Raw genomic sequence first — 24,527 nt, forward strand, 5'->3', positions numbered from 1 at the left:
CCTCCACTGTTTTCCCAGGCCATAGCAGAGAGCTGGATCGGAAGAGGAGCAGCCAGGACTCAACCGGCGCCCCTGTGAGACACTGGTGTGACAGGAGGCAGCTTTACCCACTATGCCCCTGCGCCGCCCCACTGCCATTTCTTTTCTACATAAACAACACAGTCCTGTGGGTGTGAGATGACTTGGGTTCCACATCCAGCTCTCCTGTCGCTAGCTGTGTGACCTTCAGCCGGTTCCTTAACCACTCTGTGCGTCATTGTCCCCATCTGCAAAATGAGGGTGGTGAAAGCCCCCGATCATCCGCTGCTGAAAAGATTGAATGCACGAGAGCAGTGCCGGCCCAGTGGGCCCTCAGGAAACTGTCATTCCTGAGCCGTGCAGGGCTGGGGGGTGAGAGTGGGGAGGGGCGCGCTCACTCCCGGGAGGAACAGTCTCGCTCTGGCACAGTGACAAACCTCCCCAGGGCCACGGCGGCCACCCAGGCAGGGCGGAGCGGGTTTTGCTGAGGGCTAGGCCTTTGTTTCTCTAAGCTGTGGTTCAGGGTTTGGCTCTGCTGGCTTCCCGGAGCCCTGGGAGGAGCTTCCCTGGGCTTTTCTGGGTTGCTCCAGGATTGAGTGACAAGGCGGAGAGGCAGCAGGCTGGGTTCCAGCCGGGCCAGGAGTCCTCAGGAGAGGTACGGGCAGCCCGCACTGGGCAGACGGAGCTGGCGGCCGGGCTGCGGATGCACGGGCGTGGGTAGAGCAGTGGGCTCCAGGTTCAGGGCAGAGAACCGTGGGGCGGATAGCAAAGGAGGTGATTCTGGGCGTCACAGGGAGGTTTGGAGTGGTGGGTGCAGGAGAGGGTGCAGGGAGCTTCCACGGAGAAAGGCTGGGGGCTCGGAACCCTACCATCCCGGCCTCCTCAGCTATGCAAATCTGCGCACGGAGTTAACCAGTTTCTTTGAGCCTCAATGGCCTTGCCTGTGAAATGGGCTATCGCTGCCCTCGACTACACTCTGCAGCTGCTGCGAAGGTCACCGGCAAAACAATGTGTTGTGGGGCCAGTGCTGTGGTGTAGCAGGTAAAGCTGCCACCTGCAGTGCCAGCATCCCATATGGGAGCCGGTTCAATTCCCGGCTGCTCCACTTCCCATCTACCTCTCTGCTATGGCCTGGGAAAGCAGTAGAAGATGGCCCAAGTCCTTGGGCCCCTGCACCTGCGTGGGAGACCCAGAAGAAGCTCCTGGCTCCTGGCTTTGGATCGGCGCAGCTCCGGCCATTGTGGCCATTTGGGGAATGAACCAGCGGATGGAAGACCTCTCTGTGCCTCTAACTCTGTAATTCTGCCTCTCAAATAAGATAATTTAAAATTATAGTAATGTGTTTTCAACCACAAAATCCAGCCACGTGTGGGTTTGTATCAATAGCCAACGTGAACATGATGAGCTGGGAACCCATGAGGCAGCGGGAAGGGAAGCAAAGCGAGCCACTCCTTGTGAGAGCCCCCACGAGCCCGATGCTTTACACACACGTTCTTCTCACAACCCTGCATTTGCAAAGGAGGAACCTGGTGCTCAGAGAAGTTAAGCAACTTTCCCAAGGTCACACAGCCAGCAAGGGGCCAAAATGGGATTGAAACCCAGGCCAGCCTGGTTCTGAGCCCAAGATGTCTCCACTGAGCCGATGAGGCCCCAAGGCTGGGCTGGGCAACAGGCAGCTGCACACAGCCCCACAGCGGCCGGCCCTGCCTAGAGCAATGCACCCTGGCCTCCCTCTGTGCACTCCTGCATGGCACGGTGCCTGGGACACCATGAGTGTGCAGCTGTCATTGTCTCCCTCATCCTGCGTTCATCAGACGACACAAGTTCACTTGCCCGGGCCGGATAGAAGGGAGCCACAGCCAGCCCAGTGTCCACGCTCTTTATTAGGCGGCTGGCAGGCATAGAGAGGGCACGGGGGTGTGGGCAGATGGGGCGGTGGGGGGGGGGGGTTCTTTGGGGACCACGCCCTCCTCCCCCACCCACCCTGACCTCAAAGCAGACACAGGAGCTGGGGGCTGCGCCATGGCCTGGGAAATTCAGCCCCTAGAGAGACAACCCCCACAGACCCAGCTGGTGCTGGAGATGTCCCATCCTATCGCGGACCCCAGCAGCAAGCCTGGGCCGATTCGTCGCCCCCACCCACCCCCGGGGGGGCGCTGCTCCTGCTCCTAAGAGGTCAGGGGAAGTGGGGTGGAGGTGGCGGTGCAGCCGAGATGGGAGGAGCTGGGTCGCAGCCTGCGCTGGGCTAGTACCTCCGGCTGCCCGTCTTCGTCTTCACCGTGGTGGTCTTGCGCAGGATGGAGGAGCCCCCAGAGACGGCCCCTCCCTTGACGGTGCCGTAGCCCAGGCTCGTGCTGGCCCCGCCCTTGCTGGCGCCCCCGCCCCCACCCAGGGAGAAGCCGCCGCCGCTGCTGCCGCCGCCGCACGTGGTGGTCGAGCTGCCGGTCACCGCTGCAAGGCAAGAGGCTGGATCAGGCCGGTGGGGGACCCTCTGGACTGGCTCCGGGGACGGGGGCGTGGTTCAGGCCCGGGAGGGGTTGTAAGGAAAACTGGGGAGTTGGGCCGGGCAGGCCAGGGGCGGGGCAAGGCGGGGCGGGGCGGGACCGGGGATCCAGTACTCACAGATGCTGACCGCGCTGGGGCATTCTCCGGACATCCTGGGGGAAGCGGGCAGCGGGGTCAGGGGGCTCCCGGGAGCCCAGACGAAACCCTCTCCCGCCCTCCGCCCCCGACCCATAGACTGAGCGCACGTGGCTGGGCCCGACTCCCAGCCCCTCCCCCAGGTCCTCAAGGCAGTGAGAGCAGGTGGAGCCAATCCCCGCTGCCTCCCTGAGCCCGCGAGCAGTATCCCGGGTCCCCCTGGATAACGGTCACCCCGTTTCTGACCAGGGCTTTTCTTTTTCAGAGCTCCCTGGTGGGGGGGGGGGACCTGGGCTGCCAGCCGCCATAAGGGTCACCCATGGCTGTACCCACCAGGGTGAAAGCAACAGGGGAATGCCCCCTGGGGCTAAGCGAGGAGCCCAGCCCCCTCCCCATCCCGCTGCAGGCGCCAGGATTGCTCGGGGCTGTCCCAGGGGACCGCACCTGCTCTCCTCGCTCTCCAGCAGCTTGCGGTAGGTGGCGATCTCCACGTCCAGCGCCAGCTTCACGCTCAGAAGGGCCTGGTAGTCGCGCAGGAGCCGGGCCAGGTCCTCCTTGGCCTGGTGCAGGGCCACGTCCAGATCCCCAAGCTTCTTCTGGGCGTCCTTGAGGGCCACCTCCCCGCGCTGCTCGGCCTCGGCGATGGCCGCCTGCAGCTGCTGGCACTGCGGGGGAGGGGGAGGTGTTGGGAGCAGCCCCCACAGTCCCCCCTCCCACCGCTCTGCCCTCCAGCTTCTCTGTCCCCACGCCCCACCCCAACCAACTGGGTGGGGGAATTTTCATCTGAGAGAAGAGAGGCTGCTGCTACTACACAAGCAGGCTCCTTGGGTGGGAAAGTCCTTACTGAAGTCTAACCCCAGTCCCTCCTGCTCAGCCTAGTGTTTGAAAGAGCTACGACAAACCACCCAAGCTCGCCGTTAGCCAGATGCTTTGTGTGGAGCTGGAGAAAAAGCCACACTTTTGAACCACAGCCTGGAGGAGGTCAGCATGTATAGCCTGGGGCCCTTGGGCCTTCAGCCTCCTGCCCTGAACCTCTTGGATCCAGGAGGAGCTCGCCCCACCTGTGCCACCACCTACATGCTGTGTGACCTCAGTCTAGTCCCTTGCCCTCTCTGGGCCTCACTGTTTCCCTGTGAGAGGAGCATGTGGTCCAGCATTTGAGCGCATCTGGCCCATCACAAGAAGAGCAGGTGTCGCGCCTCGGGTGACCAGGAGGAGGCCCTCCAGCCCCGCCCACACCCAGGCCCCCCGGGGTGGAGTTGGGGAATTATAGGGGGCACCTGCTTCTTGGCTGCGTCCGCCTCACTCTGTAGCCTCTGGACAACGCGCGTGAGCTCCGTAATCTCGTTCTTGGTGTCCCGCAGGCTGTCACCGTGTTTCCCAGCCGTCACCTGCAGCTCCTCGTACTGCAGCCCAGAGAAGGTGCCGTGAGCTGTGACCCGGCCCCAGTGTGCTCCATGTCTCCCTCCCAGCCGGGAGGCCCCAGAGTCTGTCTGGTCCCCCGGGGCTTCAAGTTCCCAGGGACCCAGACTGTGGGGAGCAGCCCGGACTGGACTGAGTTACTGGAATTAAGACTTATTCTATGCATCTGCTCTCCCACAATATGGCGCTGGGAGAGAAGTAAACAGCTTCCACACAGCTGCCTCCAGTTCAACCAATAAACTGTAGGACTTGCTCCTGATTGGAGAGCAGCGTACTCAGCGTATGGGCAGCCGAGTTAAGATTGGCGGAGGAGGACTATAAAGGAGGAGAGAGACGGCATGCACCAGGAACATCTAAGAGGAACATCCATCTGAAGGAACACCTGTGCAGCCCCCGAGAGAGCCGGCCGGCGGTGTGCCGCTCCCCCGCGGAAGTGGGGAATGTGGCAGGGGGAACCGCCCTTCCACGGAGGTGGAGGGACGGTAGCCAACCCGGGAAGAACCAGCAGCAAACCCGGGGAGGGCCGAGCAGACGAAAGAACAGCGCAGGGTCCTGTGTCGCTCCTCCACGAAGAGGGGGAGCGACACAGACCTCCCTCCGTGGGTGGGTTGGGGGAGATCTGTGTGCAACTCCAGTCTGTCCACCTGCACCTGCATCGCTCCACCCACCTTGGTCTGGTACCAGGCCTCGGCCTCGGCGCGGCTCCTCTGGGCGATCAGCTCGTACTGGGCCTTGACCTCGGCGATGATGCTGTCCAGGTCCAGGGAGCGGTTGTTGTCCATGGACAACACCACGTTGGTCTCAGACACGTGAGTCTGCACTTGGCTCAGCTCCTGCAAACATACCAATGGCTGCCACCAGTGGCCCCCCCACCAAGGTCCCCTGGGCGGGGTCGGGGCGGGGGGAGGCCAGGCTGCACCCTGGAAGGAAGCCACAATTGCAAGAGGAGGCCTCAGGCTTCCCAGCTGTCAAATGGGCTCTTGTTTGTAGACTGGCCCACAGGCTGCTTTTGGAAAAGGTCAGCACCAAGCCAGGGCAGCCAGTCAGCCACCCGCTGTCCCATCCTCGGTGGTCCTGACCCTGGCCAGGTGAGGGCGGGCACTTGGAGAAGACAAGCGGCAGGTTCGAGGGCTCCAGGTCCAGGGGTGGAGATGAACTGGAGAACTTCCCCCAGGAAGTAGGGAGCCCGGCGTTCAACTGGGCTCCTGGAACCTGACATGGCACAGACTAGAGCAGAGACAGACAGAAACCCCACAGCCAAAACTGACGGCCGCACCAGCACAGGTGGACTTGTGAGTGCAGAGGGCCTCTTTGAGGGTGGGGGATTCCCAGTCTCTGCCATGTTTGTGGCTTTGAGACAGGAAGTGAGTCCCCGACGGATGTGCGCTGAGGTTGTCACTAACCCTGGTGCCACCTCCGTCCCCTCCCGTGTGCTGGGGCCCTGGGGGACACCTTCCTCGAGCCCTGAGGACAATCAACCCACTTGTTAAAACTGGGTTGAAAACGGCATCCCAGACAGCCCCAGGATGGGGTGAGATGGAGGACAGGCCAGTGCCAGGGGCCAGGCAAAGTGGGACAGGAAGAGCCATGTCTGCTCAGACACCTGGGGGCCCCCTACGGGGTCCCAGCCAGGCAGGCAGCAATGGGGTCAGAGAGGAGGATCAGCTGGGTCCCACACACGCCCCAGGCCACTGGAGGCCACGGAGCCCGCGTCCCTGCCCTGAGAGATTCCCACGGAGATTCACACTCTGATTTCCTGGAGACTTGCATTGGCCAAACCAGACCGTGAAATGGGCCCCTGACTATGGTGTTGGAAAGACAGAACCACTGTTCTGTCTTGCCTCCAGGAGGCCCTGCTAGGCCAGGAGGCACTGGATGGGAAATCTGCCCATCAAATAAATAACAAATAATTTTTTAAATGTTAATACATGGAAGGTAGTATAAATAGTGCAGCCAAAGGCCCATCTCCTACCAATCAGGTGACTGTGATCCCAGTACTTTATGTAAATGTATACAGATTAGCCCTGCCCATCAGCCAATGATGAGGCAATTCAGTGCTATATGTTAATATATGCAGATTGTCCTGCCCATTGGCCATGGTGAGGAGAGCCCAGTGCTCTATGTAAACGTATGCAGATCAGCCCCGCCCATTGTCCAATGATTAGGCAATGTGATGCTATATGTAAATATATGCAGATTGTCCCCACCCATCTGCCATCTCACCATGTCATAGACATGCCGCAGGAAGTCCATCTCCTGGGTCAGGGTGCTGGCTCTGCCCTGCAGATCTGTTCGCCCCACATAAGCGGCATCCACATCCTGTACGAGAGGGAGCCGGCAAGGCGGTGGCTCAGCCCCCAAGGGTCTCACCTCCCTCTGAGCCCGCCCATACCCTGGCAGCCCCACAACCACCTCCACCCCTGTCTGTCCCCTCCTTACCTTCTTGAGCACCACGAACTCGTTCTCCGCAGCCGTGCGTCTGTTGATTTCCTCCTCATACCTGTCACGCAGGGAAGGTCAGGCCACACTCGGCCGAGTGCTGCCTTTAGCACTTGGACCCACTCAGCTTAAGGAAGCCCTAAGCATCTCCCAGTGGGGAGCTGTGCCGCTGAAGAGACCTGGGGGGGGACTGCCTTAATTTAAACATCCTTAGGGCCAGTGCTGCGGCATAGCAGGTTTGGCTGCCGTCTGTGGTGCCAGCATCCCATACAGGCGCCGGTTCTAGTCCCGGCTGCTCCACTCCGATCCAGCTGGGAAGGTAGCGGAAAATGGCCCAAGTGCTTGGGCCCCTGCATCCATGTGGGAGACCCGGAAGAGGGTTCTTGTGGCCATTTGGGGAGTGAACTAGCAGATGGAAGCTCGCTCTCTCTCTCTCTCTCTCTCTCCTTCTGTAATGTAACTCTGCCTTTCAAATAAATAAACACATCTTTAGAAAATCAACAACAACATCCTCTCTCCGCAGAGAAGAGCTGGGGTGAGCTGACACAGAGCTAAGGAATGTTCAGGAGGGGGCACAGAATTTGTGCAACACCACGGCAATCAAGAGCAGCCACCTCTTTGGAGCAGAGCCCTTAGGGACAGGTGCCGATGTGTCAATAATAGCCAACCTTTGCCTGCACTTTCAACAACAGGACGGGGCCGCAAACAACCACCTCCTCCCTGCGCGCTCTGGCTGAGACGTTCAGATTTTGCAATTGCCGGCGACCGAATCGTGGGAAAGTTACCAAAAAAAAAAAAAAATTGCGCCTGAAGTAATAAATGTGCACATCCACCAATCCTGGCTTGGAGCTCAAATCAAACAGCCTGCATGCCGTCAGGAATCGAGCTGGGTATTTGGTGATATTGAGGGATTTCGGTTTGAATGTTTTGGGCATGATTGTGGCATTGTATGAAGTCAGGTCCAGAGAGGCGCTACTTGACTTAGTCCAGGGAGGTGTGAATGAAGTGGCCTAGAGGCTGGGATTTTCTGGACATCAGGAAGGGAGGAGGGGAAGGAAGGAGGGAGGGAGGAGAGGAGGGGAGCTTGGCGGGGAGTGGACAGGGATTATTCTCACAGGGCCTCATTGCACTCGCTGCCCTCCCCACCTGAGAACAACTTGCTTCAACTGCAAACAGCAATGCACCTGCCAACGCTCCAGGTCGCAGCAGGCCCACCCCCAAGCCTCCCCCTCCCCCCCGGAGGACCAGCTCTGTGTCTGCCTTCTGCTTCCCCCCAAAGGGGCGGCCGTCCCTGGGGAGGTGTCCCATGCCGCCCCTGCCCCTCCCCCACGTGCCCCAGCCCACCCAGGCGCTCTCACTTGTTCTTGAAGTCCTCGACGTGGTCCTGCACGTTCCTCAGCTCCGAGTCCAGCCTCCCGCGCTCCCCCTGGAGGGTGTCCAGCTGCCTCCGCAGGTTGCCCACGTAGGCCTCAAAGACGGGCTCCAGGCTGTTCCTGCTGACGCCCGAGCCGTGGCCCTGCTCCTGCAGCAGCGCCCACTTGGTCTCCAGCACCTTATTCTGCTGCTCCAAGAAGCGCACCTGAGCCAGAGTGAGACGGGTGGGCTGGCATCACGGGCCAGCCATGGGAAGGGCCGGGGACGCGAGCCCATGGTCACCACCTGTCCCCAGCCAGGGCACCTTGGGGGCGGTGCAGCTGTGCCAACACCTCGCTGAGCTGGGCACGTCACTCCCTCTGATGGAAAGGACCCAAAAGAGCTGATAAACCTCAAAGTTTCCTTGCTAACGCTTTGCCCACTTGGCCTCTGAGCTCATCCCACAGAAGAGCCACAGGTCACCAGGGGAGAGAGTGAGGGGGCGGGGGAACGGCTCGTTTCACCACACCACCCAGTCTCCCCGGTCCCACCTCCACTTCACCCAGGGCCCCAGGCACACAACCAGGGAGCGCCACACAGCAGGTGCGCCCACTGTAAAGAGACGAGATGGGCAACACCTCTGGGACCAGGATCCACTGGGACCCAGGAACCTGAGTGCCAGTCCCACCTCTGCCTCCAAGAACCTAGACAAATCGCCTGGCCTCCATCTCTAAATGGCACATTAACACTTATCCTGACTCCTTGTGGAAGCACCGTGGGTGTCTCTTGAGAAAGCGGGCGCGAGTGCTCGTTGGACGAACCAAGGTGTGGCTGCCCACTGCATCTTGCCCCTGGTGACCCTGCTGCCCCCTCTGGGGGCTGAGGTGGACTACGAGGCAGGCCAGAGGGCAGTACCGGACCACCCCAGACGTCCTGGAGGCCGGGGATGGACTCAGAACACTGCCGATCTGCAACAGGTCGAACTCCACATCCCCAGGTCGTGGCGACCTGCTGAGCTGGTGACCACCCTCCCTGCTGTCCACCCCATGGCGAGCTTCTTGGCTTGAACTGGAAAAAGACAAAAGGCTGCAAAGGCCACCTCACCAACAGGAACAAGGAGGACGGACCACTTTTGAGTTGTGAGCCAAGGCTGCTGTGTAATTGTGTCACTGACGGCCACAGCAGGGACTCCAACAGGCCAAGGTGGGGCTTGGCCAACAGGTCTCACGGCAGGGACTGGAGACGACCTGGAGACGGCGGCCGTCCCCACCCCCCCCAGCAGTGTCCCAGCTCAGGCCAGCAGAGCTCCAAAGTGCCCCGCCCCGTGTACCCCAGGAACGGCCACTGCCCAGCCCACCCTCCCCTGGGGGCCCGGCTTCCTCCCCAGGGCTGGCCCCTCCTCCCTCCCTCCCCACTGGCCCCACCTTGTCGATGAAGGAGGCGAACTTGTTGTTGAGGGTCTTGATCTGCTCCTTCTCCTGCGTGCGCACTCTCTGGATCTCAGGGTCAATCTCCACGTGCAGAGGGGTCAGCAGGCTCTGGTTCACGGTGACCTCCTGGATCCCACCAGGGGGACAGGCAGGCCCGAACATCTGCCTGCCAGCCCCCAGGCCAGCGTAGATCCCGCTGCCAAGGCCAAGGCTTCCCAGAGCCCGGCCCGAGGAGGTTCCCCGGGCTGCACTGACCCAGAGGCTTCTGCTGCCACCCAGGTCATGGAGGCTCCGGCTGCCAAAGCCACCCTTGCTGGGGCTACAGCGGGCACCCCCGCCACTGCTCCGGGACAGAGTCACCGAGCTGAAGCTGGTGTGGGTACGGGCCCCGGCCCCTCCGCTGGCGGAGGTGGAGCTGAAGCCCCCCTTGGTGGAGTACGCGTGCCGAGACACCGAGGACCGCATGGCTGGGAGGGGCACAGAGCAGGCTGAGAGCTGGGAGGCAGTGCACTGATCCGCTGCCTGCCACGAATGGGCTTTTTATCCTCCTTGAACGGGGCTGGCTCCTGGGTTCCACACAGCTCCTGCCCCCATTGCCCCAGCATGAGAGGGAGGGGCCCCGTGGGCGGGGGGGGGGGCGGGGGGCGTCCCTTCACCCCCAGCAGGAGGGAGGGGCCTCTCCCCCATCACCTGTGCTCACAGCAGAGACTGGCGGGGGCAGGATGCCACCTTCTGCCCCCTCGGGCTCCGCTCACTTGGAACAGGATGACGCCGGCTCCCACGGCCGCCCTCACCCCGGGAGGCCGGCTTGGTCTCATCCCACCCACCCCGATGGTCGCAGTCAATGGGTGTCTGTTCTGTTGGGGTTATCCCAGGCCCCTGCTGTAAGCCAAGGCCCCAGGCCCGGGGCTGTGCAGGTGTAAGGGCGGCAGCGTTGGGCAATGGGCTGCTGGAGAGGGTGCCCAGGCCTGCTGCCGGGCCAGCCTTGCAGCTCACGGCCTCACCCCCTCCTGACAGCCAGGCTGGGGGACACAGGTGAAGGCCAGGGGTGGAGGCAGCCTGGTCCTTGGTCATACCCTGCGGGAGGGGCTGCAAGGACAGACACAGCGGCCCTGGGCACTTGAAGATGGCGGGGCCCACCCTGGGGGCTGAAGGAGGCAGCAGGGGGTTTCTGCTGTCACCTGAGACCCTGGACTCTCAGCCATGATACAGCCGTCCCCGCTAGGTGCAGCCACCTTGGAGGAAGCTGAAGGTGGGTGGAGAGGACCCCCATCCTGGCTGGAGTCAGGAATAGGTCCAAGATGTGAGGGCTGAGGAACAGCCCCGAGAACCCCTCCTGGCACACCCCCTCAGTCCCGGCTCGGCCGCCCACAGAATGCCAAACACTCGGTTCCAAAGGGGCTGGGGGCACCTCGAGTCCCTTCGCAGAGACGCCCTCTCCTTACCCACCTCGGACTGCTGGGAGCCCACAGGAGCCGGAGCAGACGTGGGGACTTTGACAGTTAAGTGACAGCAGGACGGACAAGGCGCTTTGAGAGACCCCATACACACACATTCCTTCCCTCTTCGCAACCCAGCCAGAAAGGGGCCGGGGGACACCCAAGGGATGGAGCTGAGGCGTCCCAAGGACCCCGAGCAGAGGACCTGACCCTGTGACCACTGTGCCCTCTCCACAGCCCCTGCAGGCCCAGAGGCAGCCACAGGTCTTTTCCCTGGGCTGCAGGAGGCTGACCGTGGCCCTGCACTGCCTGGGAAAGGTGGACCCAGCTCCCCCAGGAGCTCTCCTGGTCCCTTGTGGCCCAGGAGAAAGGCTTCCTCCTTGGTCAGGGTCAGGACACGAGGCTGGGGGCTGGATCCCCACCGGGCTGTCCTCAGGCAGCCCTCAACCTCTCTGAGCCCACCTTGGGGGGGGCCTTGGACTGAGCCGCCAAGCGTCCCCAAACTTTGCCATCTTGCCCCAGGCTGGGATCACTTTCTCAGTGTCCCTTATCTCTCCAGGGCACGTGGGAGGGGACACAGTCGTGAGCAGGGGAGTGAGATCAGCCATGAGTCACTGAAGGCAGGGGAGGTGGGAGCGGGCAGGACCAGCTGCAAACACAGCCAGGAGGCTGACACCACGCACGCACGCTGCTCATTCGCGTATTTGTCAAGGGCACTCTCCTGCCAGCCTTGGCGCGAGAAGCTGGTGGCAGGTGCACAGGGCAGCCCAGGGGCGGGCATCTGGGGAAGTGGTGGAGACCCCGCCTGGGACGCCCACATCTCGTATTGGAGTGTCTAAGTCCCAGTCCCAGCTACACTTCTAATCCCAGCTTCTGGTTACTGCACACCCTGGAAGGCAGCAGTGACGGCTCAGGTAGTAGGGTCCTTGCCACTCACATGCGAGCCTTAGGCTGCGATTCTGGCTCCCAGCATCAGCCTGGCCTAGTCCTGGCTCGGGCTCTTGCGGGCATTTGCAGAGTGAATCGGTGGGCGGGAGGTGTTTGTCTCCCCCCAACCCCACCGCCACTGCCTTCCAAATTAAATGAAAATTTAATATTTTTAAAGGATAGCCAACAGTTTTTCTTTTTTTAAAATTATTTATTTGAAAATCAGAGTTACAGAGAGGCAGAGAGAGAGAGAGAGAGAGAGAGAGAGAGGTCTTCCATCTGCTGGTTCACTCCCCAATTGGCCACAACGGCCAGAGCTGCACCCATCCGAAGCCAGGAGCCAGGAGCTTCGCCCAGGTCTCCCACGCGGGTGCAGGGGCCCAAGGACTCGGGCCATCCTCTACTGCTTTCCCAGGCCATAGCAGAGAGCTGGATTGGAAGTGAAGCAGCCAGGACTAGAACTGGCACCCATGTGGAATGAGGGCACTGCAGGCAGAGGCTTTACCTGCTATGCCACAGCACCAGCCCCAGCTAATGCTTTTTCTAAAAAAAATTTTAAAAGATTTATCTATTTATTTGAAAGTTACAGAGATAGAAAGAGAGAGATCTTCCACCCACTGGTTCACTCCCCAAATGGCCACAAATAGGAAGGGTTGTAACCAAGCTGAAGCCAGGAGCCAGGAGCTTCTTCCAGGTCTCCCACGTGGGTGGCAGGGGCCCAAGCACTTGGTTCATCTTCTGCTGCTTTCCCAGGCATGTTAGAGGAAGCTGGGTCCGAAGTGATCTATTGCTCATATGGGATGCTGGTACCACAGGCAGCAGCTTAACCTGTCATGGCCCTTTTAAGAAGATTTAAAAAAATATTTATGAGGGGTTGGTGCTGTGGCACAGCAGGTAAAGCCGCCGCCTGCAGTGCCAGCATTCCATATGGGCACAGGTTCGAGTCCCAGCTGCTCCACTTCTAATCCAGCTCTCTCTGCTGTGGCCTGGGAAAGCAGAAGATGGCCCAAGTCCTTGGGCCCCTGCACCCCTGTGGGAGACCCAGAGGAAGCTCCTGGCTCCTGGCTTCGGATTAGTGCAGCTCCAGCTATTGTGGCCAATTGGGGAGTGAATCAGGGGATGGAAGACCTTTCTCTCTCTCTCTCTCTCTCTCTCTCTCTCTCTCTCCCTCTCTCCCTCTCTCTCTCTTTCCCTCTCTCCCTCTCTCCCTCTCTCCCTCTCTCCCTCTCTCCCTCTCTCCCTCTGCCTTTCTGAAACTCTGCCTTTCAAATAAATAAATAAATATTAAAAAAATATATGAGTCAGGCATCAGCCCTAGCTCTGGACATGGTAAGGGCTTTGCTTAGCTTCTAGTCTCTGGCCTTTATTCAACCCCTTGGCCCATGCCAACCACCCCCATCCCCACCACCTGCACCCCGCAACCCCTCATAAAAACCCTTTCATTAAAGTCAACCCAGCCCTGTTCTATTCTCACTGCCAAGGTGACAGAGAAAAGAGGGAACCATCGGGTATGACTACAGGCAGTCTTGCACAAACTGCTCCGGATATGTGCTCAAGGTCAAGGCCATTGAGAAGTCCAGCATCCAGGGACCTGACACAGCCTAGCAGCTAAGACACCCACTTCTCCAATCAGAGTGTCTGGGTTTGCGTCCCAGCTCTGATTTCTCAATCCAGCTTCCTGATAATGTTGCCCTGGGAAGCAGCAGACGTGGCTCAAGTACCTGGGTCTTGGCCCTCACATGACACGTGGCAGATCCAGATTGAGCCCCCATCAGAGTCCCGGCGCACGCGCGTGTGTGTGTATGTGTGTGTGCGCGGGTGTGCCTCTCAGACTTGTTTAAAAGTCCATCATTCATGCCAGCGCCACGGCTCACTAAGCTAATCCTCCGCCTTGCGGTGCCGGCACCCCGGGTTCTAGTCCCGGTCGGGGCGCCGGATTCTGTCCCGGTTGCTCCTCTTCCAGGCCAGCTCTCTGCTGTGGCCAGGGAGTGCAGTGGAGGATGGCCCAAGTCCTTGGGCCCTGCACCCCATGGGAGACCAGGATAAGTACCTGGCTCCTGCCATCAGATCAGCGCGGCGCGCCAGCCACAGCGCGCCAGCCGCGGCGGCCATTGGAGGGTGAACCAACGGCAAAGGAAGACCTTTCTCTCTGTCTCTGTCTCTCTCACTGTCCACTCTGCCTGTCAAAAAAAAAAAAAAGTCCATCATTCAGAACATGTCAGGGACCTTTCTGAGGCTCATGTCCCCATTGGCTCTGAGTTTCCCAAGCTCTCCAATGAGCTGTGCATTCACAGCAGAGTGGTTGGGAACCCAGCCCCAGCCCAATTGCAACCTGCGAGGCTGCCCCTCCCCCCAGCCCCCACGGAAGCCCACAGAAGGAGCCAAGTCCTAAAGCCCCTGAAAAAGACTATCCTCTAGGAAAAACAACAACAAAACTGGAAATCCCACACTTTTGAAGCCAGTTTAATTAAACTGCTGGCTTCTTTCTGCAGTCCTAGAGGCACAGTCCCACCCGGCCCTGGGAGGCAGGTGTTGTCATGGGTCCTTGTCCACAGACCGGAGACTGAAGCCTGGGAGAGGCTGTCACCTGGTCCAAGCCACACACCTCAGGTGGCTGGACAGCTCCCTGCCCAGTCTCACCCTCCCATGTCTCCCTGCACAGGCTGCTTCCTGGGTGATTTTGAAATGCAGACAGGTGGAGATGAGCAAAGGGTTACCCTCCCCCCTGCCTTTACCAGCCCCCCCTCCCTAGAAGCAAGGAGAGCAGCAGAGTGGTCTCCTGCAGCCCAGGCAACAGGGATGGACGCTGGGCCGGGTCCCCCTGAGCCTGGCAAGGGCACAGGGGAAGGAGCCCCTGCAGAGACCCCACAGCATCAGGGGAAGGCAGCCCTCCCGTCTCTCCTGGCACCAGCTCCCACTCCCACATTCCTGGCTTCCGAGGAAGTCTTCCTCACCACGTTCAGACAGGCCCAGGACTGGGAGCTGTGAAACAGGAGGGTGAGGGCATAGTTTCAGCCCCGGGTCCCCATCAGAGCCCCCAGTCCCCATCAGCGTCCCCAGCCCAAGCTGAGGGGCAGATCCCGGTCTGGGTGTGGGAGAAGCACTTTCCCAGAGGTCTCGGGTTCATGATGAGCTGGGACCCAAGCAAGAACCAAGGAAAGGCCGGCGCTGTGGCATAGTGGGTAAAGCCACCACCTTCAGTGCCAGCATCCCATATGGGCACCGGTTCAAGTCTTGGCTGTTCCACTTCTGATGCAGCTCTCTGCTATGGCCTGGGAAAGCAGTAGAAGATGCCCCAAGTCCTTGGACCCCTGCACCCACGTAGGAGACTCGGAAGAAGTACCTGGCTCCTGGCTTCAAATCAGCCCAGTACTGGCCATTGCAGCCACTTGGGGAGTGAATCAGGTGATGGAAGACCTCTCTCTCTCTGCCCCTGCCTCTCTGTAACTCTGCCTTTCAGATAGATAGATAGATAGATAGATAGATAGATAGATAGATAGATCTTAAATAAAAAAAATAAAAGAACCAAGGAGACAACATAGCCCAGGATCGCAACAGGTGCAGCCACATGGTGCCAGGGAAGGGAGGGGCCCAGAAGGGATGGTTTCCAGAAGGAGAATCATGGTGTAGACTTGGGAAGGAGGAGAAGTAGGGATGAGGCAGGCTGTCCTGGGTTAGGACTAGAACTTGAGATGCAGCTAGTTGAGGGGGCAATGAGCTCCAGGAGGTGCTAGGAGACAGAGGATGCCCCACAGAGCATCCAGGGGGCACAGAGAGAGCCCCTCGATGAGCCGACTGGGGTGTGGGGTGAGAGGCACAGCCCAGGGGTCATGCCTGGGCAGCCACAGGGATTCCACAAATTGCCCAGTAGACTGGGTGAGGTGCGCAAGTGAGGGATGTCCCCTGTCCCTTGTAGGACAGCCCTGGCAAAAGGGCAAAGCTCCCTGGCCATGCCAGCCCGGCTGTTTCCAGCTCAGCTCAAAGGCTGCAGAGAGAGGAGAGACTGAGGCTGGAGGATGGGGCCCAGTGTACCTGGCCTTGGCCTGGGTAGCAGGTAAATGAGATGCAAATGAGTATGCAGAGCAAGATCCAATGGGGGAGCAGTCAGAACAGCGGGTGGGTGGGGCTTTATTGACTTTCCCAGAATTCTCTGTGGGCTGACTTGGATTGTGGGCGGAGGACACCAAGTTGGCTGCAGAGCCAAGGAGGGGTGGGTTCAGGACGGAGGTGGCTACTGGGTCCCTCGGTAGGTGACAGATGTCTTCAGACTTGACTCGACCGTCTTCTTCAGGATGGTGCGACTGCCGGAGCCAGAGCCAGAGCCAGACACAGAGCCGGAGCCGGACACAGAGCAGGAACCCCAAACAGGGCCCTGCCCGGAGCCCAGGGTGATGCTGGCGCCTCCGGTCACAATGCTGGAGCAGCCAGACCCGGAGCTGCCTCTCCCATCTCCGAATCCACAAGCGCCTGCCACGCCTCCCCCTGTTCCTCCAGGTACCGTGGCGCTGCCTCCCACCGTGGCTGCCAAGAAAGATCTTGGGGTCACTGCAGGGCTCTCGGCCCCCTTGTACGGACCCCACTGCCCGAGTGCCCTGATACTCACCGATGACAACCTGGCTAGGGCACTCCCCCGACATCCTGGGGGAGAAAGGACAAAAGGACAGGCTGCCGAGAAAGCCTCTCAGCTGCCCACCCACCCTCTCGGCAGGCGGAATCCACAGACCCCCCTCCCTGCAGTCTGGCTGCCCTCGGTGGCTCATGGGAACCGCCTCAGCACAGTGAGCTCTGAGCTGACATGAAGTTCACCCACCCTGTCCCTGCAGGCAGCCCGCACCTGCTCTCCTCGCCCTCCAGCAGCCTGCGGTAGGTGGCGATCTCGACGTCCAGCGCCAGCTTCACGCTCATGAGCTCCTGGTACTCCCGCAGCAGCCGGGCCAGGTCCTGCTTGGCGGACCTCAGAGCCCCCTCCAGCCCGTCCAGCTTGGCCTGGGCATCCCTGAGGGCCAGCTCGCCGCGCTGCTCAGCGTCAGCCATGGCTGTCTCCAGATTGCTGTTCTGGAAGGCAGTGGAAATGAAGGAGATGGGAACTGTATGCCCAGGGCAAGCTCCCCGAGGCACCCACGTGGGTGTAGCTTGAAGGTTGGGGTGACTTCCAGACACCCCAAGGCTCTCAAGTGTGAGCGAATAAAGGTGTATGTGTTCACGCCACCGTGGCCATGGCCATCTGCAATGGCAAACCAGGAAACAAACCCACTGCACTGATGGCCTCCTCAGTGGGTTTTTTTTCCCCCATTTTATTTGAAAGGCAGAGAGACAGATGACAGACTGACTGACAGCTTTTCCTCCTCAAATGCCCACAAACAGCTGGGGCTGGGCCAGACAGCAGCTGGAAGCCAGGACCTCAATCTACTCAACCTAGATCTCCCTCCCACATGGGGCGGTGGGAGTCCAAGTTCTTGAGCCATTGCCAATAGCAGGAAGCAGGATCCGAAGCAGAGGAGCCGGGAGCACTCTGACCACCATGCCAAATACCCAGCTCTGAGCCTAACACTCAGCCCCGTCCCTGGATCGACAACTCTTGTCTTAAGGGCCCCCATAGTCTTTTTTTTTTTTTTTTTTTTTTTTTTTTTTTGACAGGCAGAGTGGATAGTGAGAGAGAGACAGAGAGAAAGGTCTTTCTTTTGCCGTTGGTTCACCCTCCAATGGCCGCTGCGGCCAGCACACTGTGGCTGGCACACTGCGCCGATCCGACGGCAGAAGCCAGGTGCTTCTCCTGGTCTCCCATGGGGTGCAGGGCCCAAGCACTTGGGCCATCCTCCACTGCCTTCCCCGGGCCACAGCAGAGAGCTGGCCTGGAAGAGGGGCAACCGGGAAAGAATCCGGCACCCCGACCGGGACTAGAACCCGGTGTGCCGGCGCCGCTAGGTGGAGGATTAGCCTATTGAGCCGCAGCGCCGGCTCCCATAGTCTCTTTTAAGACAATTTCATTTCAAATACTTTGTCCCCGGTGGGCAGACATCTGGCCTAATGCATCCACATCAGAGTGCCTGGGTTTGGGTCCTGGTTCTGACTACTACATCCAGTTTCCTGCAAACACAGGGGATGCCTCACGTCCTTGGGCCCCTGCCACCCATGTAGAAGACTTGGATGGAGAGTTCTGGGCTCCTGGCCTCTGCCTGGCCCAGCCCTGGCTGCGGTAGGCATTTAGGAAGTGAAGCGGTAGGTGGCAGCTCTCTTGTCTGTCTCTCTCCCTCTCTGCCTCTCAAATAATTGTCTAAAAGCAAGTTTCTGGACCTCTCTGTCATAGATTCTGATGCCCCAGGTCTAACGAGTTTGCTTCTTAACAGACATCCTTAGCCAGTCCACAGCAAGGGTCCAGAGTGAGGGAGCGGCAGCCAAGTGAGTGGCAGAGCCCAGCCACGCTCCTCCCACACCCCGCGCCTCATCCCCGAGAACAGCCACTAAGGATGCTTTGGGAGGAAGCCCGGGAGCCCTGCAGCGGGTGGATGGACGGGCTGCGACTTAGGATCTCAGCTTCGGCACTGGAAGAATTCGCCTGTCTCTGTGCTCTGGGCACAGCGCATGCCTCCTAAAATCGACTCCTTGGATTTGGGGAATACTAGCTCAAAGACTAAGAGATCGTTACCTTCAGGTATGGGCACAAGGGCTCCAGGAGGAGCAGGAAATTGCCTCCCTCGCCTGGCCACGGCCCCTTCCCTTCAGATCCTTGCACCCCTGGGAGGCAACTACCTAAGAAGGGACCGCCTCCACCCACCGCCCACATCACTGGCTCTCCCCTTCCCCAACAGGGGCCCAGGTCACTCAGAGTTGGCCTTCAAGTGTGTGCTGGGCTCAGAAGGAAGTCGAGAGAGGAGACGAGGAAAATGGTGAGTTAGCCCTGTCCCCAAGGAGTAAGATGCACACTGGACCCGGACTGCAAGGTGCCTGATCCCCGCCCCTCCCCGGGGTGTTGCCGCACAGCTGCGCTGCCCAGGAAAGCCAGCACGCAGGTGAGAATGGACACACAGGCGGCTGGGGCTCCAGCCCTCGCACTGCCTGACAGCCAAAGCTCCAGGCGGAGGCCAGAGCAGGGGAGGGAGTGGGAGGGCTTGGGAGAACTGTGGCTCCGCACCTGCTTTTTGAGGTTCTCGATCTGACTCTGCAGCTGCTGGACGGCACGCTGCAACTGGGAGAGCTGGGCCTTGGCTGCTTTCATGCTGTCCCCGCGGAGCTCCGCGGACGCCTGGAGCTCCTGGTACTGAGAGAGAGCGCAGGGGACCCTGTGAGTGGAAGAGACCTCCGCCTTTGACCCCGATGCCACCTCCCACCCTCACACTGGATGTGGCTGAACCCCTGGGGGCCCGGGGCCCACAGGAAGCACCTGCCCACACCCAGGCTTTCCCCTTCGTTGCCTCCCTCCTGGAGAGCAACCCTGCCCGCCCGCCCAGACCTCCTGGGACACCATCAGAACTGCCCCAGGGAGACCCTGGGGGGACCCTGGTGGGGGGAGCCTCTGGAGTGTCTCCCCCGAGGCGGCTGGTCCCTGGCCCCAGCACCTTGGTCTGGTACAGGGCCTGGGCTTCGGCCTTGCTGCTCCGGGCGATGTCCTCGTAGCAGGCGCGCACCTCGGCGATGATGTCACTGAAGTCCAGACTACGGCTGTTGTCCATGGACAGCACCACGGACGCATCGCTGCCCTGGCCCTGGAACTGGCCCAGCTCCTGCAGGGAGCACGGACTCAGCGGCCACCCTCCTGGCTCCCTTGTCCCTTGGAGCCCCAGCGCCTGGGTTTTGCCAGCACCCATCGGCCAGCCACGTTCCTCCACGCAGGGCACTCCCCCTTTAGCGCGGCCTGTGTTGGGCGGGGCTCAGCCTCCCCCTCCGAGGGCCACAGAGGTGCCCACCGCCCACCAAATGACCGAGCCCCCCTCCAGGACCCCGGCTCCCCCATGCCACCCTCCGCTCTGCCCGTCCCTGGCCGGCCTCACTTCCTCATAGAGACGTCTCAAGAAAGACAGGTGCCCGCGCAGAGCCTCCAGCTTGCCTTCCAACTCCATCTTGCTCAGGAAAACCGCGTCCACATCCTGGAGACAGGGACACAGAAACCAGGCATCCCCCACCTCCTCCGTGTGGACCCCTCCAGCACCCACCCACCCACTCCGTCCTCCTCCAGCCCCGCCCTGCCCTGTGCTCACCTCTGCCTGACACTGACCCACACCGCCTTCAGGAACCCATCCCAGAATGCTCTCAACCAGTTCTGCCTCTTCCACTCCCTCCCCACCCTCTCCTGCAGGGCCACCCAGAGCTCGTCCAGCAGTGGCTCCAAGTCCCTCTGTCCAGGTGGCCGTCCTGTCTTCCCAGGGTCCCCGTGCCGCAGAGACAACTGGACCCAGATCTGGCCGCCTCTGTCCTCCCAGCCTAGGGTCAGGCTCTGTGCCACCGGGGCGGGGTCAGGGTTTGAGTGTAGCCCCCGCCTCACCTTCTTGAGGACCACAAAGTCATTCTCGGCGGTGGCGAGCTCGCGGGCCTCCTCCTCATACCTGCCGAGGGGGAGGGGGCCCAGAAGGGGGTGCTCTGGGTGCCTGGACAGGGCCTGGCCCCACCTCCAAGCTCACCAGAAGGAGACCCTAACCCTGGATGCACACAGCCATGCCTCCTCCCCTGACTTGTCACCGCTCTCTCAGGTACCGGCGGCCACCTCCCTGCCCCGCTGCCATAGATGTCGGGACTTGGCCAAGGTCCCGAGCCCAGGGTCTCCTGTCCCCACCACTCACCCCACTGCCACTGCCTCCAGAGGTTAAGCGGGGATGGACGGCAGATTGGACACTGAAGCTGGGATTGGGGAGGCATCAGCCCAACCCAAATGCCAGGTTGACCTAGGCAGGAAGCTCACAGCCTCAGCTCCGTGAATCACCCCCACAGGCCTGGGGATGGCCCCACGAAGCTGCCTGCCTTCCACCCTGTGACCACAGATCACCTGAGTCACAGCAGTCGGAAGCCTGCAGAACAGGTATTTCTCGAAAAAACCCCACTGAGGTGTTGTTTAAATGAGGCCTTCCCAGCCCTTGGCCGGAACATGGGCCCTCGCGGCCGGAGCCATGAGCAACCGGTCATCCTGAGCTCCCCCAGTGCACTCTGCCTGTCGCGGGGGCTGGGCGGCCTGGGATGCAGGGGGGCTAGGGGGAGGCCAGCGGGGTCTCGGGCTCTCGGCTGACAGCCCAGGTCTGCGCCTTCCCAGACTCCCCCAGGGGTGGGGAGAACCTGGAGTTCACGTACTTGGCCTTGTATTCCTCCTCCTGGTCCTGGCAGGTCTTCAGCTCAGCGTCCAGAGCCCCCCGCGCTCTCTGCACCTGCTCCAGCTGCCCTCTGAGCTGGGCCAGGTAGGCCTCGAAGATGGGCTGCAGGTCCCTGGGGCCATCGCTCACCCCGAGCTGCTGCAGCAGCGCCCACTTGGTCTCCAGCACCTGGTTCTGCTGCTCCAGGAAGCGCACCTGCCGCCCAAGGACAGGTCCCTGAGACTCCCATGGGACTCCTTGGCCACAGTCCCTGGAAAGTGAAGCCTCAGGGACCACCCTCCGTCACCCCAGCTTGTCCTCCGCCTCCCCGGGCAGGGGGCACTTTGTGTCTTCCCTGAGACCCTGAGTGCATGGAATCAGACCCTGGGTGCATGGTCATCCCACCTCTGGCTGTCTCTGCCGCTGAGCCGCTACCGTAGAACAACAAGGCCTCAGCATAACCAGAGACTCTCCAGGTAGACAGCAGGAGGGACTGCCTCACTGCAGTGAGGATTACAAAAATAGTAGCTGGGGCCAGCAAGCTGCTGCTTGCGATGCCGGCATCCCTTATGGATGCCAACTGGAGTCCCAGCTGCTCCGCTTCCAATACAGCTCCCTGCTAATGCGCCTGGGAAGACAGCAGATGATGGCCCAGGTGCTTGGGTGTCTGCAGCCACATGGGAGACCCGGATAAAGTTCCAGGCTCCTGGCTTCAGCCTGGCCCAACCTCAGACACTATGGCTATTTAGGGAGTAATCCATCGGATAGAATATCTCCCTCCCCCTCCCTCTCATCTTAAAGAAAAGAAAGTTGGTGCCGTGGCTCACTTGGCTAATCCTCTGCCTGCAGTGCCAGCACCCTGGGTTCTAGTCCCAGCCAGGGCGCCAGATTCTGTCCTGGTTGCCCCTCTTCCAGGCTAGCTCTCTGCTGTGGCCCAGAAGTGCAGTGGAGGATGGCCCAAGTCCTTGGGCCCTGCACCCCATGGGAGACCAGGAGGAAGCACCTGGCTCCTGGCTTCGAATCAGCACAGTACGCCGGCCGTAGCAGCCATTTGGGGGGTGAACCAATGGAAAAGGAAGACCTTTCTCTGTCTCTCTCTCTCTCACTATCTAACTCTTCCTGTCAAAAAAAAAAGAAAAGAAAAGAAAAGAAAAGAAAAGAAAAGAAAAAGAACTGGGAACAAGAGGCCAGACCCGTGAGGGAGGTGGGCGCAGGGCCGGCCCCACCCTCACCTTGTCAATGAAGGAAGCAAACTGATTGTTGAGGGTCCTGATCTCTTGAGTCTCCTGCGTCCGCACTGCCTGGAACTGGGGGTCCACGCTGATCTTCAAGGGGGCCAGCAGATTCTGGTTGACGGTCACCTCGCGGATGCCCCCCACAGGGCACAGGGAAAGCCCAGCTCCACCACGCCCCTGGCCAAACTGCAGCCCCAGCCTCGCTCCGGACCCCCAGGCCCTGCCACGACAGCCTCCCCGAGACCCCCCGAAGGAGCCAAAGCTCCTGCTGCTGAAGCCGCCCCTGCCGCGGGTCCCCACGGGGGCACAAGAGGCCGAGCGAGCGCTGAAGCCCCTCTGGGCCCAGCACAGGGAGAGAGACATGGCCAGGCAGCTGCAGACAGACAGACCGATGGCGGAGGTGTGTGAGTTCCTGCCCGCGGCCCCGGCACGGGACTTTTATCCCCTCCCAGCCTTGGGCTGGGCCCCTGTGAACACATGCCCTAGGCCTGACTGTGTCTGCCACTCGGCTCCAGGTGACTGCCTCTGCCACACCTGCAGCATAGGTGTCCCAGCACATGCAGAGCCCAGGAGGATGGGGACCCAGACCCCGTGCCCGGAGACAGGGAAGCAGCAGGTGCCGGGGAGGGGACAGTCCTGAGCAGGTCCTGAGGCCAGTCAAGGAGGGCTTCCTGGAGACGGAGACAGGGAAGGAGGAGAGAATGATGGAGGAGCTCAGAGGAAGTGTCAGCGCACCCCGGACAGGGAACTCAGGGGACGAGGAGCTTCCCCAGGGAGCCGGGGAGGTGTCGTTACTGTCGTCGGCTGAGAGACACTCCAGGATTTGGAAATGAAACAGAAAAATAGGGCGACCAAGTCCCTCCTCTTGCCCAACACAGCAATCACCAGGAGGCACCACCTGCTGGGAGCAGGCACCCCACCCCATCCCCAGGCCTGCGAGCTGCATCGCCCAGCCCCGGCCCAGCTCCCCCACCTGGGGGTCAAGCCCTGCAGGCCTCGGGTTGCTAGCCAGAGGCTCTGGCCTTCGAAGCCACATGTCCCTCGGGACAGTGGCGGCAGAACTCAGGGCCCCGGGCTTCTTTGCGGGCCACGTTCTGTGTGATCCAGGCGGGGTAACCCTGGGGGGGAGGGGTACAGCCTCCAGCCCAAGGCAGGAGTCCCGGCAGGAAGTCCTTCAGAAACTTCCACTGAAACTCCAGCACTGGTGGCCCGCACAACGCTGTCTTGTAGGAATTTCGAAAACTTCCCTTTTTGCATGGTGGGGGTGCGGGGTGGGGAGCTGTTCTCCCCCGCCCCTCCCCCGCCCTTTCCTAGACCTGGTACACTTGGAAGCAGGGGCGCTGGGGCCCTGGACAGCGCCAGGCAAAGCCACGACTCACAGACAGGAAGCCTGATGCACTCACGAGAGAGGCTATGAGGAAGTCCAGTCTTAGCAACAGATCCTCCACCCGGGGCCAGGCCTCAGTGAGCTGGGGCATCCCCCACCCTCCAGGGGATTAAAGCCCCTTCCTCCTCCTCCTCCTGGCCCCACGCGCCAGCACCCTTGAATGAAACCGAGTAACAGCCTCACCTTCTATGGGGAGTTCAGGGACCAGGAGCCCGGTGGGGGAAGAGGAGGGTCAGGTGCACAAAGCAGAGGGGACACTTCGTGGAGCAGCCGGAGTGGGGAGGAGGGGCAAGGAGACGGCTCGAACCCCCTAACCCCACCCAAGGGACCCTTTGCAGAGGTTGTGTGCCTGCTCCTGGACCCCTTGGACGTGCGGCCGTGGCCCGAATTTGTAATGAGCCGGCTCCGCCTCCAGGAACTTCCCCATAGCTGTGATGTTACAGCCAGGAGGGAGCTCCGAGGTCAGCCACTCCAGTGCCTGTGTTTGACACTGGAGGACGGGGCCTCGGGAGGCGTGCGGCAGGCACAGCAACTGTGCACCCTTGGGTAACCTAAGAGGTTGCTGCAGGAGGCCTGAAAGTCTGCTTTGAGCCACCCCACCCTGGACGTGAGGGACCCACCCCAGGCCACCCACCAAGCTGTTCGGGCTGAGCCCCTCCCACCCAGCTCAGGCCCCTCCACGTGAGAGCTTCCCCCACCCCCAGGCCCACCCTCCAAACTTCCTCTGATACCAGACCTTGACCATGACCCTGTCACATCTGTCTCTCCCACCTCCCTGTCCAGCTCTGCAGCCAGCATAGCCTAGGCCTCAGTAAGTATCTGTTTTAAGAGATGAATTTTTGGGACTGGCACAGTGGCAAAGAAGGTTAAGTTGCCACCTCCAGTGCCAGCATCCCATATCGGTGCCAATTTGGGTCCTGGCTGCTCCACTTTTTTTTGACAGGCAGAGTGGACAGTAAGAG

General features: G+C 60.8%; 2 protein-coding genes and 1 long non-coding RNA gene across 3 annotated transcripts; 1 reads left to right on the plus strand and 2 right to left on the minus strand.

Annotated features, from left to right (window-relative positions):
- Positions 1-1,883: 1,883 nt before the first annotated feature.
- On the minus strand, positions 1,884-9,830 carry KRT79 (keratin 79). The gene is made up of 9 exons (XM_051845523.2): positions 9,297-9,830; positions 7,878-8,098; positions 6,520-6,580; positions 6,304-6,399; positions 4,749-4,913; positions 3,939-4,064; positions 3,103-3,323; positions 2,641-2,675; positions 1,884-2,469 (listed from the first exon to the last, which is right to left on the minus strand). The coding sequence occupies exons 1-9, from the start codon at positions 9,765-9,767 to the stop codon at positions 2,264-2,266; spliced, it is 1,602 nt and encodes a 533-aa protein (XP_051701483.2). The 5' UTR covers positions 9,768-9,830; the 3' UTR covers positions 1,884-2,263.
- LOC127491015 (uncharacterized) lies at positions 2,749-7,355 on the plus strand. The gene is made up of 3 exons (XR_007919461.2): positions 2,749-3,131; positions 4,023-4,080; positions 7,043-7,355. It is a non-coding gene; the product is annotated as an uncharacterized lncRNA (long non-coding RNA).
- A 5,950-nt stretch (positions 9,831-15,780) lies between the features above and the next one.
- Positions 15,781-22,657, minus strand: KRT78 (keratin 78). The gene is made up of 9 exons (XM_002711006.5): positions 22,176-22,657; positions 20,945-21,159; positions 20,148-20,208; positions 19,657-19,752; positions 19,225-19,389; positions 18,801-18,926; positions 16,503-16,723; positions 16,272-16,306; positions 15,781-16,189 (listed from the first exon to the last, which is right to left on the minus strand). The coding sequence occupies exons 1-9, from the start codon at positions 22,539-22,541 to the stop codon at positions 15,900-15,902; spliced, it is 1,575 nt and encodes a 524-aa protein (XP_002711052.2). The 5' UTR covers positions 22,542-22,657; the 3' UTR covers positions 15,781-15,899.
- Between the last annotated feature and the right edge of the window lie 1,870 nt (positions 22,658-24,527).

This window comes from Oryctolagus cuniculus, chromosome 11 (assembly GCF_964237555.1).
Source record: "Oryctolagus cuniculus chromosome 11, mOryCun1.1, whole genome shotgun sequence".
NCBI lineage: Eukaryota > Metazoa > Chordata > Mammalia > Lagomorpha > Leporidae > Oryctolagus > Oryctolagus cuniculus.